This window comes from Colius striatus, chromosome 11 (assembly GCF_028858725.1).
Source record: "Colius striatus isolate bColStr4 chromosome 11, bColStr4.1.hap1, whole genome shotgun sequence".
NCBI classification, from domain to species: domain Eukaryota; kingdom Metazoa; phylum Chordata; class Aves; order Coliiformes; family Coliidae; genus Colius; species Colius striatus.
This window is the reverse complement of record NC_084769.1, coordinates 26776023-26802105: the sequence shown is the minus strand read 5'-3', so window position 1 is coordinate 26802105 and position 26083 is coordinate 26776023. Positions and strand designations below refer to the sequence as shown.

Here is a 26083-nt window from a genome sequence, read left to right as displayed (position 1 = left end):
AGTCATTTTCAATTAGATGGTATCTATAACTAGATGTTGTAACTACTCTTCAGAAATAACTTCTTAACAAATCATGTAAACATCTACATTGGGGGTTACCTAAGGTCTCCATGCCAGCAGCACATGCATGCACACCTGCCTTAACGAACCTCAGAACACGTATATGGGATGAATTTCTGTCAGGATACCTTTCAGCACCTACTTTATCTGTATATTACAAAACTTTGTCAATGATGTTTCCAGACTCACCAGAAAGTAACATGATTTGAGACACATAAGAAACTCTCAGAAAATATACTAAATACAGTACTTATATGAAAGCTTAACAGAACAGGGAAGAGTTTACGCAAGCAGAAACTCAAGAATGGTCTTTTTTTGACACTAGATTGGTCACAACATAAACTACTGGAATTATGGAGATCCTGCTGCAACGAAGTGAGGCAAGCAATTGTTTTGATGCATTTCCTGAAAAGACACACAGTGACAACACAGCAGAACTGCCACAACAGCTCACACTCCAGCTGCCCCATATATGCACATCTTTCTCCTAAATATTTTTCAATACTCACTTTGTAACCCTACTTAAATAGGTCAGCTTCTGAAAAATGTAGTGGAGGGTTATTTAGCAGAACTTTTCTATCAGATTAACCAGAAAAAAACACACATGCACAAGCCTGAGTATATTGCACATAATATAACACTTTTCAGAAAGCAGATTTAAGAACACTCTGACAATTTAACTTCTTTTTAAAAGAACTCATTTAAATACCAAACCTCTTCCAGCATGCTAGATGGCTTTAGCTAGATGGGAACTTTTCCCCTCCAATTAAGACGAAAAAAATCTGTAGGTCTAATCCTGCCTACAGGCTTTTTCTTTCCTTTTTAAAAAGCCAACACTTACTATTTAATTATAAATCTGGCATTTTGCACAAAAATGGGATCCTTCTTAAGCTCTCCTCTACTCTGTGTTCCTCTGACCTAAAATTACAAAGCTGTTTCCCAAGACTTTTATCATGTATGTCTTGTTAAACAGTTCTTAAAAATGAAGCAATAGAACAAATCCCGATTTCTTGTTTAAGCAGTGGAAAATCAAAGCTTCTGCCAAAAAATCTACATAGCCAAGAATGTCTGCTAATGTACATTCACTGCTTTCAAGGCTAAAGCAGTTTACACCAGATAGGAATCTCATCCAACACATATGCTCTTCTCAGACAGAATGAGCAAGAGATTTAGAGTTGCACAAAGAGGAAAGCAGGGAAAACTGGATTCTTACTTAGTCCAAGGATTCCTCATGCTCTGTGGAGTGCTTAACCCTCTAATATCCTGGTTTCACATGGCTCCATCCCCAGGTGGTGCAAGGCTCTAGGACACAAATCAGCTCTACCATGAATAATACTAGCCTTAAGCCCTTCCTGATGGAAAGCAGGCAGCATCCAAAAAGAATGTGCTGTGTGCAGCGCCTGCATCCTTCTCTGCCTGAGACATCATTCACTGAAATCCCAACGTCACCTTCACTCGAGGTATCTGTTTGAACAGAAATACAACCCATAGCTTTTGCTGCTCCTGTTGAGATCTTGGCTCAGCTTCTGTATGCTTGGTCTTTTCTAAAGAGCAGAACAAAGTGAATATTTGGTTTTAAAAAAGCCTCAGAAACTACAAGTGAAAAATTACACGGAAAATTGTATTAATTACATCTCTCAAGGGGACAAGATAGCCTTTTTGCGTCCCCATCTCATCTTTTTCTCTCTCCCTTGGAAATTCATGAGATCATCAGAGATACACATCACATGTTCATCTTTATAGGAGAAAGAAATGACCTACATTACATCCTCAGCAGATATGTAAATAACAGGACATTAAAGTCTCAGAGAATTAGCTTACATTTGAAACATTTTCAAAATATTGGTTTAGCTGAGTATAATAGACCACCATAAGATGTGACACACAGCAAACACAGGGCTGCAATTAAACAGCTGGCAAACAGCCAGAAAGAGATAAAGGCCTAGACTGTCACTTGCTAGACAATATATATAGCTATTTTGGCAGCCAAAACCAAATGTGATAATTGAGCCATGACACATTAAAAAGGCACACAATTTTGAAGGAAAGAGTTCCTGAGCACTAAACAGGGAACATCTATAGTGTGCTTACAGCAAGCCAAGATTTAGGAGTAATAATGAGATTGGACTGATTACAATTCAGTGGTGCAAAGCCAACCTTGTTTAATGCACTGCACCACTGCAAGCAGTTACATACAACCAGACACAAAAATATATGTGTGAAGCCCACAAAGGCTGTCAGTATTAGAAAAAATGGGAATCTGAGGAGTGTGTGGCCCTGTCTTGAATTATTTATCTGTGTATTTATCTTAATATGGATTTTATAAAGTACCATTCTTATCTCCCAAAATTACAGTGCACTTGATTTTACTTCCAACACCAGGAAAAGTCCCAATATTACAATTGGGTTTTAAAATAAAAATATATAGAAATACACGAAGAGGAAATAACTCTTCAGAATCATACTTTTGCTGTAAAGAAAAATGATTGTTTTGTTTGACACATGAAGAATCTTAACACTGACAGTAAGAGCTGTTTGGATGACAAAGTCCACAATCTTTTCTAGTGTTTTACTGCATGTTTTATTAAATAACCTAAGGACACAACAAATGAACAAATGTACCAAATGAAGACATGGTTTTAGGTTAACCCCTAACAGCTATATAAAGCCTCCTATAAATGTACTTCATCAAGTTAACATGCTGAAATAAATTGCATTTCTTTCTCGAGTGAAGGACATGAAAGTCTATACATTGCCAGCTCCCAGTCCATTCATTCACCAACCTCCCACCAAGTGTACATAATTCACGATCTAAAATTATGCTTACATAAAAGAGAAGCTAAATTTAGGCTCTGTAATAGGAAAATCCCTAGAAGAGTTTACTTCCTAATCTTGTTCTAAACTTAAACACATTACAGATGTATTCAAATAAAGAAGTTGCACGTGTACCTTCCCTAACCAAAAGTTGCAGTGTATCCAGAGACCTTAAAAAAAAAAATATAAGAATCGACTTATGGGCCCACGAGCACCAGTGGTATCAAGATGATAGCTGCACAGCTCTTGATAATGTCAATACTGATAAATCAGAACCCGTACTGTGATATCGGCAAAACTTCTGGAAATTATTCCTTGCAGTGAACATAAAAATAAAAGAGTAAAATACAGAGACTTTAAGAAGTAGTATTTTCACAGGATCACAGAATAGGGTTGGAATGGACCTCAAAAGTTCATCTAGTCCAAACGCCCTGCCAGAGTAGGACCACCTAGAACAGGTCACACAGGAACTCGTCCAGGTGGGTTTTGAATGTCTGCAGAGGAGACTCCACAACCCATCTGGGCAGCCCGTTCCAGTGTTCTGTCACCCTCACAGTAAAGAATTCTACGATTCTATGAACAAATTTTTCCTTAGGTTTCTTTGGAACCTCTTATGCTCTAGATTCTACCTCTTGTCCCTTGTCCTATTATGGGACATCATTGAGAAGAGCCTGGCTCCATCCTCCTGACACTCGCCCTCTACATATTTGTAAACATTAATAAGGTCACCCCTCAGTCTCCTCTTCTCCAAGCTAAAGAGCCCCAGCTCCCTCAGCCTTTCGTCATAAGGGAGATGCTCCACTCCCTTCACCAACTTGGTGGCCCTGCACTGAACTCTCTCCAGCAGCTCCCTGTCATTCTTGAACTGAGGGGCCCAGAACTAGACATAAGATTCCAGATATGATCTCACAAGGTCAGAGTAGAGGGGGAGGAGAACCTCTGTTGACCCACTGCCCACATCCCCTCTAATACACTCCAGGATGCCACTGGTCTTATTGACCATGAAGGCACATTGCTGGTTCATGGTCATCCTGCTGCCCACTAGGACCCCCAAGTAGGGACTTGCCCTACACTACTCTCCAAGAGTTCATTCCCCAGACTGTACATGAGGTTGTTCTTATCCCAGATGCAAGACTCTACACTTGCCCTTGTTGAATTTCATTAGATTTCTCCCCACTGAACTCTCCAGTCTGTTCAGGTCTTGTTGAATGACAGCACAGCCTTCTGGTGTGTCAGTCACTGCTCTCAGCTTAGTATCATCAACAAACTTGCTGATAGTGCCCTCTGTTTCCTCATCAAGGTCATTAACGAATATATTGAACAGTCCTGGTCCCCGCACCCACTCTTGAGTGACTCCACTAGATACATGCCTCCAACTAGACTCTGCCTCATTGATCATCACTCTCTGCGTTCTCTTCAACCAATTAACAATCCATCTCACTACCTGATCATCCAGCCCACACTTTCTCAGTTTTGCTGCAAGGATACTGTGAGAGACGGTGTCAAATGCTTTACTGAAATCAAGATAAACCACACCACTGCACTGCCACCATCTATCCACCTGATTACATCTTCATAAAAGGCTATCGGTTGGTCAAACATGACTTCCCCTTGGTAAAACTATGTTGACTGCTCCTAATGACCCTCTTGTCCTTTAAATGCCTGGAGAGAGCACCCAGGATAAGTCGTTCCATCACCTTTCCAGGGATGTAGGTGAAGCTGACCAGTCTGTAGTTACCTGGTTCCTCCTTCTTGCCCTTTTTGAAGACTGGAGTGACATTTCCTCCAGTCCTCAGGCACCCCTCCTGTTCTCCAGGACTTACTGAAGATGATGGAGAGAGGGTTTAGCAGTGACTTCTGCCACCCTCCCACGGGTGCATCCCATCAGGGCCCATGGATTTATGTACATCCAGACTGCTCAACTGATTCTTAACCCAGTCCTCATCAACCAAAGAAAAATCCTCCTTTAACCTGATTTCCTCTGGAGTCTGGGGCTCCTGAGGACAGTCTCCAGCAGCATAGACATAGGTAAAGAAGGCATTCAGTAACTCTGCCTTCTCTGTATCCTCTGTCACCACCGCACCCGCCTCATTCAACAGAGGGCCTACATTGCCTCTAGTGTTACTTCTGTCTGCAGTATATTTGAAGAAGCCCTTTCTTGTTGTCCTTGACCTCTCTTGCAAGGCACAACTCCAACAATGTTTTAGCTTTCCTAGTTGCCTCCCTGCATACTCTGATGACAGTCTTATATTCATCTCAAGCAATCATCCCTTCCTCTCATCTTCTATGGACTCTCTTCTTTTACTTGAGTTGCGCCAACAGTTCCCTATTTAACCATGTGGGTCTCTTGGCTCCCCTGCTTGATTTCCTACCCGTTGAGATGCTCTAACCTAGTTTCTTATCTCAAATAAAAATACCAAAGTACTCTAAAACATGCAGATTTCCCCAAAACAAACTCCATATCCAATGCAAAACACACTTCATATCTAACAACCAGTGCAAACTGGCACTGCCATACTAGGTGGGGCCAAAATGAGGAACCAGCTTCAATACTTGACTTCATACCAAAAACAATACAAGAAATTGTAATAATTATGTAATCTACTTTTGCAAAATTATCTGTAATGGCTGTGATAGTAACTTCATTAAGTGTCAGCAAAGAAAATGAAAAAGCTTAGAGATGAGGTCAGAACATCCACTTTTGGCTGCTTCCTCGGGAGATGCATCAAATGTGTTATTTCTACCTGAAGAATAGCAGACTCCTGAGGGTAGCTGTTAGGCAATCTCAAAAAGAAAAATGTGCTCTGGATGACCTGCTTCTGCAGAGGAGTCAGACTAGATAATCTCTAAAGGTCCCTTCCAACTCTACTATTCTATGATTCTATGATATTCATCTGAAAATCTCATACTATTGCATATCTCAATGGCATATTACAATAGTGAAATATACTAAAGAAGCGTAATCTTTAATTCTTTTGTCCCCAATGCTGCAGCAGATGCACAGACGTATTATTCCATGGGCTCTGCCAAGTGATGCTTAGAGGCAGCCGAAATAGGGCAATGTCACACTCCTTTTAGAAGGCCATGTAAACACACACACACACACAAAGGTTTTCCTGAAAAAGGAGAAAAAGGTATGGTGTGCTTTTTCTGAGGGCCACAAAGAAAAAAGGCAGTAATTAAAAAGGTAGAAACAAAAGAGGAATAAAAAGAAGTAAGTCCCAGTTAATTAATTCAGCACATACACTTGCCCCTTGGCTAAGATTCCTACAGATCGCAATAAAAAAGGTATTTCTTCATTGATTTTGTATTCTGGCCTGACTCTGAACTGATAGTTATGAAGAGACTTCTCATGGAATTAAATATCATCCATAAAGTAAATTTTAATACAAATTAAGGGAAAGTATGATGGAAAACTGGTTTAGGAAATGAAACAAACATTAAGAAGTATCTTTGCATATGAAAGCATTTGAGGACTGTGAATAAAACTGTACCAGGTAGAATAGGAAGGACTGAGTGACACAGATGAAGACAAATACTACAAGTAGGTAGTTTACATACACCTACCGGGGAATCGGGGACTGTTTCTTGTTATGCCTATGTTAACTCCATTCAACCTTTGGCCACTAGTAATCAGCTGTAATTGCAAAAGAAACTTTGTTTGAAAATACATGGAATTATTGGTAAAAGTTTTTAATCTTCTGTTGCATATCGTAGCTGTAAAAAGGTGTGTCCTAGTAAAATGCAGAGTACTAATCCTCCCCACAAAAGCAGCACACTCTGGAGTAGATAATATTCTCCGCCAAGCAAATTCTCTCTTTATTTATACTCTGGCAAGGCTTCCCGATGTTTACAGTTATTCAACAAGTCAAAATATTACTCATTTTTTCTTTATATTTCATGTTTAGAAAAACAGCAAAGCTCTGAGCACCTGGACCATAATTAAATCGATAATTCATCCAGCAGCATGAAGACCCATACACAAATAAATTAACTCTACCTGCCAGAAGAATTAATAATACCAGGAACAACTTACTGCAAATAGCAAAATGAGAACAGGAAGTTTTATAGTAAAGCTTCTGTCTTTCAAACTTCATTTAGGAAGATCTTCTCCCTAAATTTCTATTCAAGTGGCAGTCCAGACTCCAAAATTAAAAATTTATAGAGGCTAGAAAAAAATCAGAGAAACATCTAAGTGACAGACTGAGCGGCACAATACTCATTTGCAGTCATTCTGAGTCATGCTACAAGCAGAGCAGTGCTACACCATCAGCAGGCTGGGCTGAAGTTGTTCCTTGCCAGGAGAAAGAGGTGCCTTTGGCCAGAGCCACACAGATGGCTCCAGGGCAGGGCTGGGGCCCCTAGTAACACCTTAATGAAGGTTTCAGCCACTTAGGACCACATGGAGCTGGTGCAATTTCAAACAGCACCCAAGATACTGCAGTTTATACACCCACTCTAGGGCAGAAGAGCACAAAGCTGTGCTTCTCTGTTCTGTTCTGCATACAGATCCGATAAAAGTCAGGGTCTGGCTTGCACCTAGCTTAGAGACTGTAGTTCTACCCTCCAGCAGCACCAGGATGACTCTCGGTAGTTTGCACTCTGCCAGTTGATTTTGTACCACATGGTAATGTTGCATATGGAAAACACAAGCTGTCAAAGTACAGCATCTCACAGATGCTGCTCATCCAGCATTCATTACTAATGATATCTACTCTAAAACTAAGCAAAACTGACCCCTCAGTTTTGTGATCAGCAACTGACTTCACAAGAAGATTAACATAATTACTTCTAGAAATAACACTTGGTGCACTGCATGGACTGCTCACTGCACCATTTAGTGTTGCATTTTTTTTTCCCCTCAAGCTTCAAACGCCAATGGTTCTTTCAAAGCTAACAAACCTGGAACACTTCTAGGCATAAATGGGTTTGGACTAAGACCCAGAGCAATACAGCTTCTTGTAACCACCTGTTCTTCTTAATATACTTTCAAGAAGCAGAAAAACAAAGTGATATTTCTACTGGTGTAGCAGTATTTTTCAAACCACAATCTCATATTCCCACTTCCTGTTAACTAGCTGCTATCGCATTGGTGGGCACCTGTCATCATTACTGGAAGGTTGCCCAGCCTGTATGGAAGATTTTAAGGGGAAGTATCCAGCTTGTATCAGGTGCAGGAAGAGGCACGATCACTGCCACTTTTCTCTCCTTACTCCATGTTTAAAAACAGAGAGTGCAGCAAGCATAGATGAATCTGAGAACCCAGATAAGATATTTTATTTACACTTATGCTTCAAAGGTCAGAATTGCAATAAAGGGCTAAAGGAAAATTAAGCAAAATTTGCATTTGTCAGAAAACAAAGCAGAGAGTTACCAAAACCTCTCTTACAGTCCTGAGTGAAAAGCAGGCAGTAGCAATTTACAGCATAAATACCAGCACGGCCTCAGTTAACACCACAGGGCAGCACATAGAGCAACTCAGAAGCAGTGCAAATGGCCTAAATAGCATCCAGTAGGATGAAGTCACATTCATTCACTGAATGGCACAATCCTGTACTTCAGCAGCTTGCAGAAAGTACAGGTACCTGTCAGAGAGGAACAACCTGCCAGCACACAGCCCCACCACCCTACTAGGATGCAGGCTACTTCAGTCGGCAGCGCTGTACCTAGAAGCTCAACAATGCCCTGTGCCCACAGCCATGTGAACCAAGCAGCCAAGAAATCCAGAAAGCTGTGTCCCAAGGTCAAAGATTTATTTTTCTAATGTTACATACAGCCTAGATATTTGCAAGGGCAAACTCATTTTGGCTTATGATTTCTAGGCTAGTAAGGCTTTGCCACCCTTCCCATGCTTAAATGGGGTAAAGTCCAAGAAATTACAAGTTTTCTAATAAAATCTCAATGTGAGAGTTAAAAATATCTGCACATAACTCTTTCAGTGGTGATCACCTTACAGAAGCAGCCAGAAAACATGTTTGAACCATTCCACAACCCCTCTGCCTCCAGTCCTTCATTTGTTTCAATTTCTCTCATCAGTTGCCAATCGTGATGTAACCCATGCAAGGTACAAAATTATCCTCATTCCATGCAAAGTAGGTGTCATGGTGCAGATTTAAATAAAAATTAATAAAGATTTTACATCAGCTTCTTCAGGATTTGAATTAGCTTGGGATGTGGCTGGTGCAGGACACAGAACTCACATGCTCCACACAGCCTTCCTGCACCCACTGCATGAAACAAAGTGCTGAGCCACAGAACTTCCACCACCCAAACAAGAGATGGTCTCTTGCAGCCACCAATTTCCCTTAGCAAAAAGACAGAAAGAAACACAATGGAGATTCTGAAAACACCTGTTAACTGTATTAACAAGCCAAAAGCAATTTGTTTTCTCACTGATTGAGTCTGAAAGGATAGATTGCTAAAGGTGAAGGTGGCTAGCCGAAACAGAAGAGGCCAATGACTTCAGGGGCCTTTCCCACCCTCAACATTCTAATATCATTTTACAGATTCTGCTACTGAAAATAGCTTTACATGTTTGGTAACTACAGCTTCAGTGCTATAAACTCATGGTTCCACCAAAAAAGCTCAAAATGTCTCACAGGTGCTTCTATACCTTGGCATCAACTTGCAGAACTAGCTCCTCCTCTTCACCTCCATCAAAACTCTGTTAAACAGTAATTTGCACGTTGCCAGGCCCAATTAAGTTTATTAGACCTTTAGCAAATCACTATCTCTAGCTGTATTCAGACACTGTATGTAAAGCAAAGAAAAACTGCACAAAAGACAAACAAGTGCAATTCACAGACAATAACAGTTTTCAGTTCTTTCTGTCTAGGTCAAGATTATCAAAGTCTAACTTGAAACATATTCTGTACAGAGAAAAAGTTCTGTACAGAAAGAAAATAAAGTGGTAACAAAACAGTTATCCAGTTAGTACAGCTCACATCTCTCTTTACTTCTTCCATCTCTGACCCCACTTTCACTAATTTCTTGTAGGGCACACTCATCATTGTATGGGAACTTTGTCCAGAATGCTCTTTACATGTGAGAGACCCACTCAGTGCTCAGCCTGTAATAGTTTCAGAGTAGCAACAGCCACAGCTGTTAGCTTTCCTTCTAACTGGTAAGAAATTATTCTGTTTCTTCTTTTCCTAAGACAAAAAACCCAGGCAAGCGTAACAAAAAACAGAGACTTTAAATAACATTAGTCTGTGGTATTATCATGAAAAATAAAGATCTAACCAAAACACTTTAAAGAAAAATGTTTTCACCATATTTGCTCTCAGAGTAGCAAAAAGTAACAGATTTCTCCTGTATTAATCTATTTAAGGTACCACACTGTATATTACAAAATAAACCACTTCTCTCCCACTACTCTGTTTTGGTGATGTTTCTTTAAATTCAACTTGCTTCTTTTAAAAAAAAAAAAAGTTATGGTGTGTTTGCCTTCTGGCTGTAAGTTACTTAATTAAGAAAAAAGAACAAACAACAGCCAGGTTGCCTTTACAACTCTTCATATGACCCCAGCAATCCCAGCGCTCTATGAGGGAAGAGCAACGTGGAGCTAGGCACCACCTGGCTGTATAAACATCCTACACGTATCATAGAGAATATCTTACTCCAGACAAGCAAACACGCAGCCACAGACTGTTCTTCAAATAGTTTATCATGTGAAGATCACCCTCTCAGATCTGATTACTGTTTAATCATGCCTGTAGAATGTTAGTTGTATAGTATTTCTACCTTTTGCATAAGAAGTTTGTTCAATCATTCAGACTATGCTTAATATGCAGTAGGTTCTGCTGTATAACTTAGATTACTGAAATATACTTTCATGGGAATATAGTGTCTGTTACAGCATTCACTAGAAGTTGATTTTAGTCTCTTAAGACTCATCTTTCATTTTGCTTTATAGGGTAGAAATGAAGTATCTTTTTTTCCCCCCCAATATGCTGAAGTCCAAAACTCTAAACACAAAGTTGGGCTTTGGGATAATGAGTTTGGTTCACCGGGCCCTTAATGTGTCTGTAGAGGGAGGTGCCACTAAATCTGTAATGTCCCATTACAGCTGTAATGTCCCACTGCAGCTTTTGCCATTGGTATCAATGAAGTAGATGCAAATATGTCTTAGGTATCTAAGTGAGGACGAGCACTGATGTACAATGAGCTCAACGTCAGCTTATCATCCCTGCACCACTTCACTTGTCCTGTGGATACTCTAGCCTGGATGAGGTCTCTGATGTTAATACCAGGGGGAAGGACAAAAGCTAGTTAAAGTATGAACATACCTCAGGTGGTTACTGCACAGTAGACACATCTCTTGCTTGTTAGAAACGGTGACTGTGTTTGGGGAGGAATCTGGTTGTCCAGCGTCTGCTACAATAGCTGCAGCTTCATAGCAGGAATCACTATCAGCTGAACATATCTCCTATTACACAGCTACTAATCTATTGTAATGCTTCACTCCCTATCCCCTCCCCCCCGCCCCAACTCACTCTGCTCAAAGCATTTACCATCTAAATGGTTTACTCAAATTGCAAACTAAAATAGCTTTCTGCTGTTAACCGTCCTTACAGAAAACACCAATGTTTCTCTTTGCCCTTTGTTTTTCATTTGTACCAGTGAACATAACCCACTGATGCTCTACTGATTTACTGTTTCCAATATTTTTATGACTTCTATGTCTAGGCTTCAGAGTGAAGTGACAACCTGAGTTCAAATCTAAACTGCCTCACTGCAGCTTCAACCTCTGTAAAGTGACCCAGCAGGGCTGAGAACCTCCATTTTCAGCAGCACCCTGTACTGCCAGTCCAGTCACAGAATGACTGCTCAAGCTACAATAACCAAGCATTCACAAGTCAAGCTGGCTTCACACTGAATGTGCTTTAATTTGCTTACTGATATCCAGCCCTGCCACTAAAGCTACATGAAGGGTTTCTGGCAAGAGAGGAACCTACCTCCTAGACAATCACACTGTGACTCCTTAAGGCTGGCCTTTAGCTTTGCTGTCTGCTCTTTGCCTCCATTGGCTTCCTTCCCAGTGCCTGCACCCTTTGGCATGCCTCAGAGAGGAACTACTGAAGTTTATAGCAGCATTAACTCATCAGCTGGAAACCTGCCAGCCTGCTTATATTTTCACTACAATTTTCTGAGCCCTGACTCCAAAGGGTGCTTAGAGATAGGATCCATGGTCAGAGGCAGTATACCATACGCCTGTTTTCCAATGTGCTTGGATCTATCTGGGGTGTTTGGCACAGATGTATTAGCACTTACATATCTACTGCAAACTACCTCTGTGAAGCAGGGAAAAAACTGTTCCTTGGTTTTTTTTATCTCAGTATTAGAGGTACTTTTGTGCATGTGGAACAAAAGTAGAGAATGCAAACACAGAGCACATGAAGTATCAAAAATCAAGATCTACTGCACAACCAGCGCTATTCTTACAAAGATGATACACCTCTGCAGAATTGATGACATGTGACAACTTTTTGCAAGGAAGGTAGGATTGGACCCAAGGTGAAAACAAAGCCAAAATGGGAGGGATAGGGAGAGGGGCTGGAATAGATCAGCAGAGATATCACTACACATTTGCTTAATTCACAATGGGACAAAACCTCTGTACTTCCAGTGACTTCTTCAGCAATTGCTGTTACTGTTTTTGCTTGAAATCATAGAGTCTATATATTTTCCAGATGGTTATACTGCAGAACTCTGATTTAGTTTTTAAATGAGGGGAAAATCACTTCCTGATGAAGTTTCTTTTAACATAATTTAAATCCTGTATCACAGATAGCTTACTCAAACTGGGCCTCAAGAGGTCACTTAGTCCATTTCCTGCTTGAAGACAGAAACAACCATATCTAAACTGCTCCTGACAGTTGTTTGTCTCCACTTTGTTCTTAAAAAAAGCTGGTGATGCAGATTCATCACATCTTTATGCATAGTGTCTTTATAGCTAGGTACTCCTCACATCTAAATTAGGTCTCTGTTAGGGTAATTAGCAATTACCCTATAAATAAATAAATAAATGAACAAACCCTACTCTTGTCTGGTGGTTATTTCATTTGCAGCAACTTTCTTCTGCATGCAAACATTTTTCTTTCTTGCTTTCCTCTAAAATGTATTTTTTCCAGCTACCCCATGTCACTTGGCAGTGTTGTGCTTAAAATTGGGTAAAGTACTCCAGCTGGCCTTTACCCGTGCTGAACTGAATGGGATGGCTTCATATACCATGTCTCCAACACTTTTTTTTTTTCTTTTACATACATCCACCTATTGTGGTGATGTTCTATTTACGTCGCTTACACTGGCCTTATATTGTTGATCCCTGAAAAGCACATGATCCTCAAAGTGGCTACACCTCTTCTAAAGAACTGCTCCTCATTCAGTCTTTTTTTAACCCTGTGGATTTGTGCAGCTGATTATTCCTACTGAAGTGCTGTGTATTGCAGTTCTCATTACTAAATTACCTGCTATTTTTAAGGTTACTTCCTGTATCTGCCCATGTCACTTTGCATTCTGATCCTGTCCTCCAGCGTGCTTACAACACCTTGCTCCTTGCTGCTACCTGCAAATGCAATATTTATATGCTCTAGTCCAGCATCTACATCAATAGCGAAAACATCACTTCCTAATGACTGCAGTATGGTCCTCCACAGACTCTCTCTACAAGTTCTTCCAACCTGAAAGTGACGCATGCACTGGTTACTACACTTCACCATGGTGATTCATCAAGGCACTCTCTCCCCTTGTTTGTTTCTGAAAGTGATGCTTACAACAGCAGCTTTACACTGTCAACTAAATCTGCATCTGAGTTCTTATAAAAATCTGGCCAGTCTGTTTTACAGTAAATGCTTTAAAATTAACAACTGCTTCAGCCACAGTTCTGAACTAGATAACAGTAGCCTTCTGCACAGGGAAAATTAATCCAAATTAAAGCAAGCTGGCTCAGACTCGTTTATCACTAGCAGCTATAGGCTCAAAGTAAGGCATCAATTTAAAGTTACAGTATAGTTCCTGGCTACCTCAATAATATGCATGCTCCTGTCCTAGATGGCAGCTGGGTAACCTTACTCCTGCCTATGTTGCTTTGACCTCAGAAACTCCGCTCATGATGTCTGTATTACTTGTTCTGAAATGTTCCACATATATGCAAATCCTAGTTATACCAGCTCCAGGAAATCTCCACACATCAATTTTATAGGAAGTAGTCAATTCATTTTAAATACAGAATTTAATGTAGTTTACCCAATTGTCTTATATTTGCACTTAGTTAATTTGAATTAAAATTACGTAACCCATGTCTGTAAAAGTAAAGATCAAATCAGAGTAACTGATACATATAGCCAAATCAATCTGATGCAGAGACATCCAGTGTGCTAGGACTTTGCCATGCACAGTGTTTATCACAAACTAAATATGACAGGCTTCCAGTGGTAAGCAATGCATGGTGTGAGTTTAAAAAGAAATATATATATATATATATATACACACACATACATGGCATATTTAAATCGCTTTATCACAGAACCTGAAGGGAGTTTGTACAGTTATACAAATGGATGTTTCAAAAGCAGATATGTCCTCAAGCTTAAGGACACATTATTTCATGTTTTTTGCAAATTTTTGCTTAAATAATTGTTTAAAAAACTCATCTGGATCAGACTCTTTTACTGTTTCTAGATAAAACTTAGGTGTAATGAGGGTCAGTTCTGTAATAGCCATAGCTGTGTAAAAAGTGTTTGAACTATTTCTGCAGCTCTCAAGTACATAAGACAGCCATGTATATATATATATATTTTACTTTGATGGTAATGCTATGAAAACTGGTAAAAGATTTGTACAACCTTTTGAATAATACACATACACTTAAGAGCATGTACAACAGCACTGCATCCACTGCTTAGACAAGTGCCTACTGAAAATCTGTAGGCATGAAAACCTACTCCAGTGAGTAGATACGTTGATTTGTGTTGCATAATCCTGTCTTAATTACACCAGAGATTACTTGCATGAGAAATTCACTGTGTGGGGAGTGGTAAAAAAAAGTGCTTTGTAACTTGCAAGAGATCAATACCAGCACAGCGAAAAAAAGCACCTAAAACTTGAGGCATTTTGAGTTAGTGGATCAGTCATCTACCTTCACCTGAAAAGAAAGTAATTTAAATATTCTCATAATTCAAAGCATTCAGGACTTAAACAATCTTCTACTGTTGGATTCTTCTTTAATATAGGCATGTTAAGTAACAGTACACTCTAGCTCTACCTAACACTTAAACATTTTAGTAAACTGCCTTTCTAAATTTGTTTCATCCCTACTCCTTAAACAGTTTCATTAACCACTGCAAGTAAGATAAAAGCAACTCTGCACACATAAAGGTGGCAAAACCAGGCTGTTACTACAAATGGACAGAAATATAAAATTACTAAGACTTTTCATTGCTGTGCTCAATTACACTGCTTCTTCCTACTCTGACCTAGACTCTACTCTTCTGGAAAGAAGAAGGGAAGAAACAGAAGGGAAGAAAACACTTAGTAGAAATAATTCTTGATAAATCAATGTTATCACTGGATTAAACATATCTTTGTATCCCTGTGAGGCACTGATTTACATTCAGCAACTAACAATGAAGAAATTGCTTCAGAAGGAATCACAGGACTATGTTTAGAGTTGGACAATACTGAAAAGTAGTATTTCAATATTCACTTGAGAGCTACTTCAAATGTGTTCTTAAAAGAATTATGAACCCTCTTCATTGTATTGTTGTAACTGCAACTGCAAACTTCTGTATAGGGAGTGTTAGAAATGATTGTGTGGGTTTGTGTTCTCAGAACCATTGTCCAAACTTCACCGTTCTTTTCTTATGCATTTATTGCACTTGGTGGTTAGAGTGTACTTGGCAGAGAGAGACTATAAAAAATGTATCTATTAGAAGATAGATTATCAAGCAGAGTTTGGGTAACATTTTTAAAATTTTGCTCATTCAGCTTCAGCACAGACATTTTTGTACACACTCCTAATAAACTTTTACATACCTTAATCATCTTCTCCTTCTCTAGGGAACTATTTAGTGTTCACAGTTGGGGTTTTCACTGGAGATGTGGAAACAAGCAAAACTGACCTTTTTTTTTTTTTTCCCCAGTGAAACTAAATATTTAGTAATAGGAAGATGTTTGCCCAACAAGAAACTAACAGAATGAACACAAAACTGGGGAACTACCACTGATCTGAAAAGTCAACTGCTTGACTGGAAAAAAAAAAACACTGTACATATGAAGACTTGGGCACACGTTTGTGCTGCTGTATAAGGGCCTGGTATTTGACCGCATTCACAATATTCTTCCTCCTACTGATTTCAAGAAAGCAACAGAACTAACGCCTGGCTTTGACAAAGGAGAGATGGAAACTTACTACATTTAAGAGACAAGGGAATGGACTGAGTTATTCATATCCTGGTGTGTCTGACAAAAAGCTTTGTGTGAACAATGTCTATTCGGAAGGGAAGGAGGAAAAATCCAGCAGAGTTAGTTTGAATCACCTATTTAAACCATTTAAGCAAACTGATTTTTTTTTATTTTTTTTTATTTTCTCTCCCCCTCCCTAAGGGAGCACTAGGGAGTAATCACGTGTATCTCCTTCACTTACTGACTGGAGTAGTCACCTCCATGTAGAATTGGAGCAAACCACAGCTTTGCAGTAACATCTTCAATAGGCACAACTATTTGCAGAGTAAACATTTGCTTATAACCTTACCTTAGATAGAGTATGTTAACAAAAGAAAGGATTCTACCAGCTCAGCTGTGGCATCTTCCTTGCTAACAGAAGGCTGTGTTAGCTCAAATCCAGTGCTCCCTCTGCACATTGGAAGAGCCAGCACCACCAGCACAATTGTTCACTGCTTCTCATTGTTTCAGACAGCTCACTTGAAAGAGCTTAAATTGCTGCTCTGAAGAATACCTTCACAATATTGCTTTAAATACATACTGCAATGCTTCCCCACTGATGGGGTAATAACCACAGTGAGACAGTTACAAACATCTGGATTCATCAGTCCAAAACTAAACCAATAATAGCATTCATCTGCCAGGGTTTTGCAGGCATTTTTTTCTTTGTGTCAAACTCCAGACTACGGGGTTGGGTTGGCAACACTGCAGCATAGAACCAGCCCAAGATGTGACAGTAATGAAAGGGACAAACACAGTCCTTAGGAAGCAGGAGAATCCTATACTAAAATCTCTTTATGTGTTACTCCCATTGTGCTCAGTCCACACACTTTGGTCTGTTATTTAAAAATACTTTTTTAAATTAACTACTTATAAACTACCTACCTACAAGACAGGCTACAAACAGCAAAATCATCAACTGCTACTTTCTGTAGTACTGCTCAAGAAATCACATTAGTATACATTAGCATACAATGCCTAAAAATAAACAGTAATTGAGATGATAATCACTAATAAGGAAAATCTTTTCAACAGACCTATCAGGTTAGGCACTTGCTAGCTACAGAATACAACAGAGCAGGGTGTCTTTAGGACATCCAAGCAGCTCTCCCTTAGTAAGATTTCCCATTTCCCAGTAGCCATGAAGGAGGAAAGTTGTCTCTCTGACCAGTGCTCTAAAGCACATGTTTTGTCTAGCCCTGCTTTTTTTTAAAAAAATCACTTGTTTTCAGACGTCTGATATTTAACAACAACCGACAAGAGCACACAATGAAATGCTTAAATTCTCCTGCTTACATGGGAAAGATGCACGGTTTTAACTCACCTATTTTTAAACCACATTAATTAAGCTGAGTGGATACACTAATTTTGGTGTTTGCTTTTATTTTCCACAAAGTTTATATCAAACTGGATTTGTTTTGAAATGAGCTGTAAACTATAAACTAAGCTGGCATGGGTGTTACTTAATACTGGGTTGAACTTCAAAAGCTTTCCCGTGAAGATGAACAATGATTAATTTTGGAATGGAAATGAGGAAAAGGGAGGAAATAAGACATTTTGCTCTTGTGGATCAGCAGAGCAGGCAGGAACAGCTAAAGGATGCTTTTAATAAATCATGGTACCCCTGGGAACAGCCTCACTTGTGCCAGCCCTAAAATCCAGGAAGTACAAGGAGCATCATAGCTGGCTGTGCCTTGCTCCACCTGAGCTGTAGCCTCTGAGATGGGCAGGTCAGAACAGCAGCCACAGATATAACCTTAAATACAGAGTAGTGACCTCTGATCTAAACAGTTTCATGCCACGAACTGAAAATAGTTATTCTAGATATGTCAAATCTATTTAAAAGCATCTCTGCAGCCCAGATTTACCACGCATTACGTCCAAGATCTTTGCAGCATTTTTCTGAGAATGTGTAATGGTGGGGTTTGGCACACTTCCATCCCCTGAAGTATGTATAAGTGCTTGGCCATGGTTTGAAATTGAGCTGCCTAGAAGCAATACGGCCAAGACCTTTCTAGCTTTGCTTTATGCTATTAAAAGCACAAAAGAAATTAACTACAGCACACTGCACCAAATAGCACAGTTTTGAGTTAAGCCAACAAAATCAAGAAAAATTAGGATCAGATAGATACCTTTGTCCTCAGTTTACCTATCTGTCCTGGCACTAAGGTGCATGTTGGACAGCAACTGAATCGTTTTAGCCTCTTCTATTGGACAAGAGAAAACATGAAGAAACGGCAGTACTTCCCTCCAACATCTTTAGTGGCTTAAGACCAAACCTAATTTTATTGTTTTCATTGTTCTGTCTTTCATGGAAACCACACTGAAGTCACAGGAATTTACTGTATGTTAAAGAGTAAAGCTATCAGCATAAAGATAATAATTTTTATATTTGGTACCCCCAAGATGCAGTTCATATGCACTGCTCACAAATATGATGTGTGACAACACAATTTTTCTAACAGTTCATTGTCTAATTAGTGGAATCGGAAATCAATCTCTACCGTTGAGACAAGCAAGCAAAAACATGCTATTTAGACATTTTTATTGTGCCTGTCATTCTGTTATCCCAGCGCCCAAAATAGAAATTAATGTGCAGCCCAGGCCTGCTTCACACACCCAGCAATCGGGCTCTCCTGGGGCTCTGCATTCTTATAAAACAGATGTTATAGCAATAGATGTGACTGTGGGAAATTTAACTGCTGAGGAAACCTGCATCTCTTTTGCATGAGAATCACAATGCAATCAGTAGACATTGCTGTATCAACCTGGATCACCCCCTGGAGCAACTCCACGTGCAGCTACACTGGCAGGTGAGAAGTGACAGTAGCCATCGGTGTTTAACACCATACAGGAGAGTTCAACAATAAACTTCAGTGTATCCTGTTAAAGTAACATTTAATGTTACTGTATATGTTTATATGTTGCATTATCATATTTTCAAAATTGGTAATTTTTTATCACTTATGTGACTGAGTAACCAAGACTATCAGCATCTAAGAACATCACTTGGCAGTTGTATCCCTGTAAAGTCTGCAACATGTGGACTGCAAATGATAAGAGTGTGCTCTAGAGCTGGAGAAGAAACAACTTTACATGAAGAAATCTCCTCGAGAGAACTTATGACACAAGGTTTTATAATCTTTAAAGCACATGTGATTATGTCCAAGTTACACAGGCTTTTAAATGTTTGGGGTTTTGTTTTTTTTTTTTTCCCCAAATCCTTGTTCTTTTACAAGAAATGTATTAAGTAGCATTCTGCTGCTTGTTGTATGATAAGCAGTGGTGTCGCATGCCTGCTATATCAGTCTTATCTAATCTGTGCCACCTCACATTCTATAAGAAAGTGTGTTACAAGTTTCAACTGTTCTGCACATAACACACAGGTGTATTTACTTCCTGATACCCGCAAGGCTCCTTCCTCCTAACAAGTCAGTTGCAATGTAACAGTAATCCTTCGGGCACTGAAACTCTCTTCAAACTGTTCATCCTGAAAACCCAGAATTTCTGTTAAAGATGCCAATGTCTCTTGTAAGTATCTTTTTAGGTACAAATGCAGTCATCATACAGTTGCCATTGAGCAAAAGCATTAAATTCCTCTTAAAGACACTTAGGGGAACAGAAGCACTGACTTCCTAACTGGAAAAAAAATAATATTTTCCCTTATGCTCTATAGGAGTGAAACTTGAATAACTTTAGACACGCGGGGGGTTTTCATCATTCTCAACAGCATTCCTGGGCATCTGGCAGTACCAGCTCACAAGAAAAACTGTCTGCAATACTCTTGTGCAAATAACGAAAGCAACGTGCTTTCTCAAGGAATTAAGTATCAGATGGTATTGAAGAAAGTGAGGGGGGGAGGCATCTCTTTCAAAATGCCAAGCTTTAACTTGCTGTACTCAAAATTGCTAAAATTCTCTTTTAGCAACTATAAGGCAGAGTGCTAGTGTTCTATTTAATTTAAGTATTTCTGTCCTACCGTGCCCACTTTGAGGGTCCAAATATAAAGTGCATAAGCATCACAGAACCAAATCCCAGTAATTTATTAAAATTAATTAAAAACAACCCCCTTCCCCCCCTAAAAAAACTCAACAGACATATGTCTCGGCAGAGCTTGCCTCTGTTGAAGAGGGAGAGCCACTGACCCTGCACGCAAATACATCAGACTGCCATAGGCAATCTACAGAACAGTCCTCAGGGTAAGACACTTTTACCACAAATTCAATAAAATACAACTCTGGTTAGTCCCTGCTCTCACAGACTAGTCAGATAGAACAACTCACATCTTACTTAATTTGCAAGACTTTCACCAAACATCTCCAACTATTCATAAATACCAACAATTCCAACATAAAATCAGAAAGCACTTCCAGCATTTTTAAAACTGCATACAAGGCTCGCTCTTACATACAAGATATTAATCTGAAGATACTTTGCAGTTGGAAAACTTACTGAGATGCATCAAATGAAAACAATGTTATTTAAATGTAGCTTTATTGCAAATCTGAGGACTGGATGCTCACAGCTAATGAGAATTTTTATGCATTCTTTAAACAAAAGTAAAATATGCAAAAGATTTAAAGAAATTAGCTAGCTATACTACCATTTAACTTTCCTACAGATCAAGCACTCGTTAGTTACCATCACTTTATCTAAGACTAAATCACTCCATCTTCCAAGATTACAACTTCATTATCTAAAACCTAACAGAAGTATCTCTCAAGTTGGGAACTTCCTTAAAAATATACTATCAAGAGATTACAGCTTCGACCAACAGAAACAACTGTTATGCAACAAACTAAGAGAAAGTATATAAAAATAATATATTGCCCTTTACTTCAGAAAGAAATTATAGCTTTATAAAGCTGGCACTCAAAAAGCCAGTTCACACTACATGCAGACATTAAGTTGAAAGCTTCAGCATATTTTGAAGTTCATGTAATTAACATTTCACGAAGGCAGTGACCAGCTACAATAACCAAACTGAATACACTTTACTATGTACATCAATCACTAATGCCTATACCTCCAAGACACAGACAAAATAGCAAATTTGAATATCAGACATTCCCTGCCCTTGTTTAATCGGCTATACGCAATTTTTGTCTAACAGTCACCAGTCATAAAAACTAAGTTTCTCATTTGCAATCCTGAGCCCATTCATCTCCTACCACCATCCACAATTTAAGAAACCGCTACATACCTGCAGTTAGGAGGAGGATCAAGGGTTATTTCAGCTAGCTCCTTCTGGATTCTGTTGGTGAAATGAGAACAGACACAAAGCATTTGAGATAGTCTATAGAATAAATCAGGGAATTACACTGCCCTCTACCACCATGCAGTTAAATGCAAGATTGGCTTTGCCTTCAGTAATGCTAACATGGCTGCTTCCTCTTTGTTCTCAGAGGCATAACCCAAATCCCACAGCTGAGAAACTTCGCAGCTTTTTCCTGCTCCACACTGTATGTAAACAGAACACTTACAATTGAGTTGGGTAGAAATTTCCCGCAAGTATTCTGAAAAGTAACTCTTTTTCACATCCGAGCACTTTTTACCAGAGATATTTTCTTTTCAAGCTAATATGCAAATGAGGCAAGGGGGGGAGGGTGCTGCCCAGGCAGATTTGACAATGACTTTAAATCAGCGCCACAGACCCGTGACTGAAGCTGAAGGAGTGAACTGCGCTGGCTGCAGACACACTCTTTCCATAATATTTTACCTACTACTTTGCAGTGTGTTTCAAAAGTGGATTTGCAGATCTGCCAGTCTGTCTCTGTAACTGTAATAATCTCTCTGGATGAACTTGCTTCTCTCCACACCTTCTGCTGCCTTTCCTTCCCCAACTTTATACAGTAGCTAGTATTTCCATGATAAAAAGTGATATAATAACTTGAAATAATCTGTGCTTAGCTTTACTCTAGTACAACTATTCCCAAGGGGTAACGATACAGAAAGTTTTTGTCAATTTCATATTTTATTCAGGTATGTAAGAGATATAATTTCAAAAGAGGCACAGGAATGTCCTCTTCAAAATATCAAATAAGACTTCTCTTTAGAAGAGGGCCCATATAAGCAAGACCATAAACTTAAAGTGAATACCAAGTGTCAAAGTATAATCTAATAGAAATTGCTCTGCACACCCTTCACTACTACCAATAAGTTTAGTCAGACTAATGAACTATTTGAGATGTAAGGAACTAAGACTTGCAAAAATCAAGTGAAATAAAGACAAGTAGGGAAAACTCAGTCTCAAAAGCCTGCATCTCAAGCTTTGAAAAAAGTTAAGTAATAACAAACTACACAGTCTACATAGTAGCTCCAGAACTTTTCTTTCTTTAACCAGTTCTGTTTTAAAGGGTTTCTTCAACAAGCTCAACAGTCATCAAAGCCACCCAGTCACACTGTGCAGCAATTTTAACACATTTCAAAAAGAATTTAGTGAATTTAAGTCCAATACAAAATGACTAAAGTGTTCCTAGAAGTTAGTCCTACAGTATTCACACTGAATGAGCAAAACCTGAAGCTACTACAGCTACTATACAGCTTTTCTTGTTACAGGGTATTTGCAAATGTTTGTAAAGAAAAGCAACTCCAGGAAAAGTACTGGAAAGTTAAGTTTCATCTGTAAAGACCACCAGAATCAAGAGATTTAAAGTTTGCATATTTCACAAGGCTGAACACTACAGAAAATTATCAGAGTGTATGTCTTCAGAGCTGGACTGTCAGTAACTTTATATGCAAATAAAAACGTAACAGATAGAACTAAAGGAGATTTCTGAAAGTTTGATATTTAAAGGTAGAGGCCACTCTGTGGTTTCAATATGGAGATCCTAAAGGAGAAAACTAAGTTTATTCCAAAAGAACTGCAGAACAAACCCATTACTTCAAGGTGTGTAAGGCTCTCTGTGCATTGACATGAAAAGGTAGTCATAAGGCCCACAGAAGCCACTGGGGTTTTGTGATTTCTTTTAATTAAAGAGCGCTGCTTGTCATCAGTAAATAATCATAATATAATACATCAGGAGAACGCCACTCTATACCAACCAGGCATGGAAATCTAACTCTGAAAAAGACAGCCGATGCTGACACTCTCTTGAGCAGTTTTGCAAATACAAAATGTACTTAGGTGCCCCCCCAGTCAGCCTGCAAGTTCCCAAATAACTTTTCAAAAGACGTATGACAAGCCTGCGTAATTATTACCTCAACAAGACTTGGATTAATGAAGATACTGCCTGGCAGGCTCCTATGCTACAAAACTCATCACTTCACTCTTCTTTTTTTCCCCTGTAACTTTATGAGAAAAAAATGTCTGTCTTGAAAAGTGCAATGCAAGTATTGTGACCCAAAATACCGTTCAAAAGTATTACAGAATGTTTTAGTGTCTCCTTTACCTTTTAGCACTAGTAGATAGCTTAGCAGTAGTTTTGCTGGATAGTTTGGTGTTCTTCTTCTGCTGAGTGGCAGAAGGTTTTCGTTCTTCTTGCTCTTCGGGCTCAGGTGCAGGTGGATCCCTCTGATCGGCATCTGAACTACCACTGCTGGTACTTGGACTTTCATCATCTGACCTCTGCCTATCGCTGGACATCGTGGGGAACTTTTTTTGTGGAAAGGAGAAGAAATGAGGTAGAGATAATACAATAGGCAGGACTCTCTCTTGCCATTCACCAAGTTTCAGAGAACACTTGAATCAGTGACAACTCCATTACACTCAAAAATTAACCAAAATATACTTTGTCTGATCCCCAAGGACTACAGTTTGATAGCTGCAAAGCGATATTTACACTTCTGAAAATACAGATATTTCCAATTTTTAAACCCACTCGCATTTTTTTTCATACTTTAAACAATATGCCAATTGACAACTTTGTTCTAAGGCACGAGACAGATTTAGCAGGGTACTTAGGTAATGAACATTAATAACTTATGACATACTGTAAATAACAGACCTCAATGAAAACGTTTTTTAAGAAGTCACTAATACCCTGTAAATATTTACACTGGAGCAGAGCATTTTATTGGGTCCAAACAACAGATCCCCCCTCTCCCCCTCTCTCTCAGAAAATATATTGCCAATAACACTTGGGTTGATTTCAGATGGAAACGTACACTTGCTCTGCATTTAAAGGGCTGGGTTGGGGAGGCGGGGAACGACACGACCGAGGGATTTTTTTTCCGTTGTTGGTTGGGTTTTTGTGTGTTTGTTTTAAAAAAAAAAAAAAAAGGACAGAGAGAAAAACCCCAAGATGCATTTAAAGCAACTCAGGCGGCAGCAGCCCCGGTTATTTACATGGCCAGCAGCGAGAACTGCATTTGGCCACCACAGAGCTGCCGGAGGGGGAAGAAGCATAATTCAAACTGCACCTTCTGCACAGCTCTCCCCGCCGCCGCTCCCCGCGCAGCTTCACCAGGCAGACCGACATTTTTCGGCCGACCGGAGGGGGGGAGGAGGAGGGGGCTGCCCCGGCGGCCGGGGGGGCCGAGGAGGAGCGCGGCGGGGAGCTGCGGCAAGGCTGCAAGCGGCCGCCCAACCGCCCGGCCGCGCTTTGTGGGGAGAGCCCGGCGCGGCGCGGCGCAGCTCGGCTCGGCGCGGCTGGGCTCGGCGCGGCGGGCGGCGGCGGCTCGCCCAGCCCCGCACCGCACCGTGCGTGTGCACCAAGTGAGGCGTGAACTCGGGCCGGCTCCGCGCCCCCGGCCGCCGCCAGGCAGCAAGCGCCGAAAACAAGAACAAAGCTCCTCTACCAGCCCCCCCGCCTCCTCCCCGCCTCCCCCCACCGCGCTCGCCCAGCCGCCGCGGCAGCCGCCTCGCCCGCCTCTCCCTTACCTTCGCCGGCGTCCTGTCCCGCTGCTGGGTCGAAGGGGCGGGATGGCGGGGGGCCGGGCCAGGCCCGCGGCGCCCGAGGAGGGGACGGAGGCGGCCGGGGGGCTATACGGCGGCGGCGGCGGCTCTGTGGCCGGGCAGTGTGGAACATTGAGAGCCGGAGCAGGGGGGGACGGGGGGAGGCGCGGTGCGGCCCCGCGGCCGGCGGGTGGCGCTGGCGGGCCCCGCTCTGCGGCGCGGGCTCCCGCGGCGGGCCGGGGGGCCGGGGCGGGGGGCGGTGGGCGCGCGCCGGCGGGGCGGGGGAGGGGGCGGTGGCCGCCCCCGGCCTCCCGCCACCGCCAGCCCCCGCCTGCCGCCGCCGCCGCGGCTGCCGCCGGCGGAGCTCCCGGCGAGCGGGGGGGAGGGGGAGAGGGGGCGCTCGCTCCCGCCTGGCGGCCGCCGGAGCGCGCCCCCCTCCGGCCCGGGGTGCGCGCAGGCGCCCTCCCGCCGCCGCCACCGAGGCCGCGCGTGCTCCGGGCCGGGCAAGGACAAAGCGGCGGCGCGCGGGGCGGCCCTCGACGGCCGTTCGGTCTGGCCTGGCCTGGCCTGCCCCGCCCCGCCCCGCGGCCTTTCTCTACCGTCGCCAGTTGCGTTCAGGTCTCGACGGGCTCCTGCCTCTGGCCCGTCGGAGCCTGCGGGGCACTGCCGTGGCCTTCGATGGGCAGGTGCCCACCGACAGCTGCACCCCTATGGGGGCCATGGGGCTTCCACAGACCCCAGCCTCGCCCCTCACACCTCATCTCGTGCTTCGTGTCGACGTAGGGACAGAGGCCACCAACACCACAGGAATGGGACCAGTTTTAGTTTCTCACCCCACCATTACCTTCCTCACATACGCTCCTCAAAAAAAATCACACTTGACACATCTTCCCGCATGAGAACTTGAGGAGCCAGTGTCTGCCAGTGTCT

At 41.3% G+C, this 26083-nt stretch overlaps 1 protein-coding gene across 1 annotated transcript in view; it reads right to left on the bottom strand.

The window, feature by feature from the left end:
- UBE2E3 (ubiquitin conjugating enzyme E2 E3) overlaps positions 1 to 25368 on the bottom strand; it is a 61223-nt gene extending 35855 nt beyond the window's left edge. Inside the window, exons 1-3 of the mRNA XM_062005006.1 lie at positions 25139 to 25368; positions 23709 to 23911; positions 21521 to 21571 (exon numbers count right to left, since the gene is read on the bottom strand). Of these exons, the coding sequence (XP_061860990.1) occupies positions 21521 to 21571; positions 23709 to 23902 (245 nt within the window). The 5' untranslated portion in view covers positions 23903 to 23911; positions 25139 to 25368. The remainder of the gene's footprint in view (positions 1 to 21520; positions 21572 to 23708; positions 23912 to 25138) is intronic.
- Positions 25369 to 26083: the final 715 nt, after the last annotated feature.